Source organism: Sinocyclocheilus rhinocerous, unplaced genomic scaffold, assembly GCF_001515625.1.
Source record: "Sinocyclocheilus rhinocerous isolate Xijiao unplaced genomic scaffold, SAMN03320098_v1.1 scaffold50, whole genome shotgun sequence".
In the NCBI taxonomy this organism is placed as follows: Eukaryota; Metazoa; Chordata; class Actinopteri; order Cypriniformes; family Cyprinidae; genus Sinocyclocheilus; species Sinocyclocheilus rhinocerous.
Window position 1 is genome coordinate 2,000,205 of NW_015641057.1, and position 3,185 is coordinate 2,003,389.

The 3,185-nt window shown below is 39.0% G+C and overlaps 1 protein-coding gene across 1 annotated transcript in view; it reads left to right on the forward strand.

Annotated features, from left to right (window-relative positions):
* The first annotated feature begins 919 nt into the window (after window positions 1-919).
* LOC107754524 (protocadherin alpha-3-like) overlaps window positions 920-3,185 on the forward strand; it is a 2,393-nt gene continuing 127 nt past the window's right edge. Inside the window, exon 1 of the mRNA XM_016571001.1 lies at window positions 920-3,178. Coding sequence (XP_016426487.1) covers window positions 1,051-3,178 — 2,128 coding nt within the window. The 5' untranslated portion in view covers window positions 920-1,050. The remainder of the gene's footprint in view (window positions 3,179-3,185) is intronic.

Consider the following 3,185-nt stretch of genomic DNA (forward strand, 5'->3'; position numbering starts at 1 on the left):
TAGTTTGGGTGCTTTTTGTCATCAGCATCATCGTGTTGATTGTAAGCAGTGCTCTAAATCGACAGACTATTCGTCCAAGTATTTACGGGACATAAATTACGACGAGACTCTGTGTCACAGCATCCAGTACAGATCTGGAGACAAACGGTACATGTTAATTGGACCCAGAATGAGTATTGGCTCAACTATAGTCCCTGGCAATAATGGAAATACTCTAGTGATCCCAGATCGCAGGAGGAGAGGTTCTGGAGAGGTAAGAATAGCAGATTCATTCTAATTACAATCAGCGTGATTGCGTGATACAAAATGGTGTGTTTTTGCTTACTTTACTTACATAGCGCAAAGTTTCGTTAAGTAGTAAACGTCACTTCGACTTTGCTATTTTTTATACAATATTGTGTGTTTTTACTTATGACTTCACAGAGCGAAGTCTCGTTTAGTAGCCTACTTTGTTTGATATTTTGATTATCTGATCATAATTGTAAGTAACCACAGTTTACAGGGTGCTGTCCACTGCGTTGGTGCTGAAATTTGATGCAAATCCTACAGAATATGATTGATTGTAAAATGCATAATTTCTGTGATAGAAAAATGCTTAAATTACTTTTTTTTTTTTTTTTTTACTTTTTATGAAAACATTTTAAGAAGCAGTAATGTTTGTCATCAAAAACACTGAATACAGGTACACTTTAATATTTTTCATGTTATGTTGTTAAGTTTACATCTTTTCAGTGTTTTTATGACTGACTTTTGTTTATTTCAAAATATTTTCAAGTGTTTTGAAACCACTTGGTGTCGGTGTTGCTCCAAGATTTGTTCAGAATATTGAGTCCTGCCCCTGATGATGACGCGAGTAGGGCTGTGTTGTTTTTTTCACACACACTGAAAAGGCTCGGGATGCATGGATTTGTACTGACGGTTCTTGAAAAGACCAATTTCAAATTTTCTTATTTTTTCATTATATACTTGCCATCCACACTCGAGTACGGCCTTTAATAATCGAGGATATATACATTTGATCCTAGAGAAACTGTTTGCTAATAGCGCGTGATGGAAGCTGGAGGACAAAGGCGCAGATGGGAGTACTACTGGATTGCTTCGTGTATTTCTTTTCTTCTTGGCATCGGACATCAAGTCTCAGCTCAGATAAGATATTCAGTTCCAGAAGAAGTGAAAGAAGGAACCGCTGTGGGAAATGTTGCTAAAGATTTGGGTCTTGAAGTAAGTAGTTTGGTGGACAGGCAGTTTCGAATCGTTTCTGGATCTAAGGAGGAGCTTTTTCAGATAAATCAGGAAAATGGCGTTTTGTACGTTCATAAGAAAATCGACAGAGAGTCTTTATGTGCTGGCAGCGGTGTTTGCATGGTAAATTTAAAAACCGTTATTGAAAATCCTTTGGAAATGCATTACGTAGAAGTAGAAATATCAGATATAAACGATCATTCTCCTAGTTTTCCTGAAAAAGAGCAGCGCTTGCGAATTTATGAAAATACGCTCCCTGGCGCTGATTATCAGTTACAGGCTGCCAAAGATCCTGATTCTGGAACGAATTCAATCCGGACCTATAAATTAAGTCCTAATGATCATTTTGAAATTCGAGTTAGAGAGAGTGATGAGGACAAAATACCATTTTTAGTACTGAAGAAGGCTGTTGATAGGGAGATTACAACCACATACAAGCTGCTTTTAACAGCAGTTGACGGAGGAAATCCTCCGAGATCTGGCACCCTTAACATTACCATTATCGTTCTAGATATCAATGATAATCGCCCTGTATTGAGTCGAGAGACACATTCTGTGACACTGTCGGAAAACTGTGTTATTGGCACTATTGTTGTTCGAGTAAATGCAACTGATATGGATGAGGGCACAAACAGTGATATTGAATACAGTTTTTCAACGTTAAATAGCAAAGTGCAAGAGGTTTTTGAGCTCGATCAGGTCACAGGTGAAATACGCGTAAAGGGGGAAGTGGATTTTGAAGATACAGAAGTTTATAAACTCGATATTCAAGCCTCAGATAAAGGGCATCCACCAATGTCTGCAAAGTCTAGAATTGTTATTAAAATTATTGATGTGAATGACAACCGGCCAGAGATTGAGATTACATCACTTTCTAAGAACATCCCTGAAGATTCTAAACCTGGAACGGTAATTTCTCTCATCAGTGTGATTGATAAAGACGCAGGGATCAATGGTAAAGTCATTTGTCAGTTAAACAAAAATATTCCCTTTGAGCTAAAGCCTTCTTTCAAAGACAATATGTACTCTTTAGTGACAAAAGATCGTTTAGATAGAGAGACGAATTCACAGTATGACATTACAATAACTGCCTCTGATTTAGGGCAGCCGTCTTTGACTGCATCGACCACTCTAAGCGTTCAGATTTCTGATGTGAATGACAATGCTCCGGATTTTTTAATAAATCCTTTAGATCTCTACTTAATGGAAAACAATGCAGCCGGTTCCTCCATAATTTCAGTAAGCGCCTCTGATAGAGACACAGCCGAAAATGCCGTCATATCGTATCACATAATTAGAGGTGATGGAACTCATAATGTTTTGTCATCTTTCTTAAATATAAATTCCGAGACAGGTATTGTTTATTCGTTAAAGAGCTTTGACTTTGAAACGGCTAAAACGTTCCAGTTCCACGTGCTCGCTACAGACTCTGGAACTCCGTCTCTGAGCAGTAACGTGACAGTGAACGTGTTTATTCTGGATCAGAACGACAACGTTCCAGTGATCTTATATCCAGTCAGCGCTAACGGTTCTGCTGAGGGTGTGGAAGAGATTCCCCGTAATGTGAACGCAGGTCATTTGGTGACTAAAGTCAGAGCCTATGACGCAGATATAGGATACAACGGCTGGTTATTATTTTCACTGCAGGAAGTTAGTGACCACAGTCTCTTTGGTTTGGACCGCTATACAGGACAGATAAGGACCCTTCGCTCATTCACAGAAACAGACGAGGCCCAGCATAAACTGCTCATACTGGTCAAAGACAATGTGAACGTTTCACTCTCAGCAACAGCGACTGTGATTGTCAAAGTTGTGGAACCCAAAGAGGCTTTTGCAGCTTCTGATGTGAAAAACACCGTAAAAGACGAGGAGGAAAACCATGTGACATTTTATTTGATCATCACTTTGGGCTCAGTTTCAGTGCTTTTTGTCATCAGCATCAT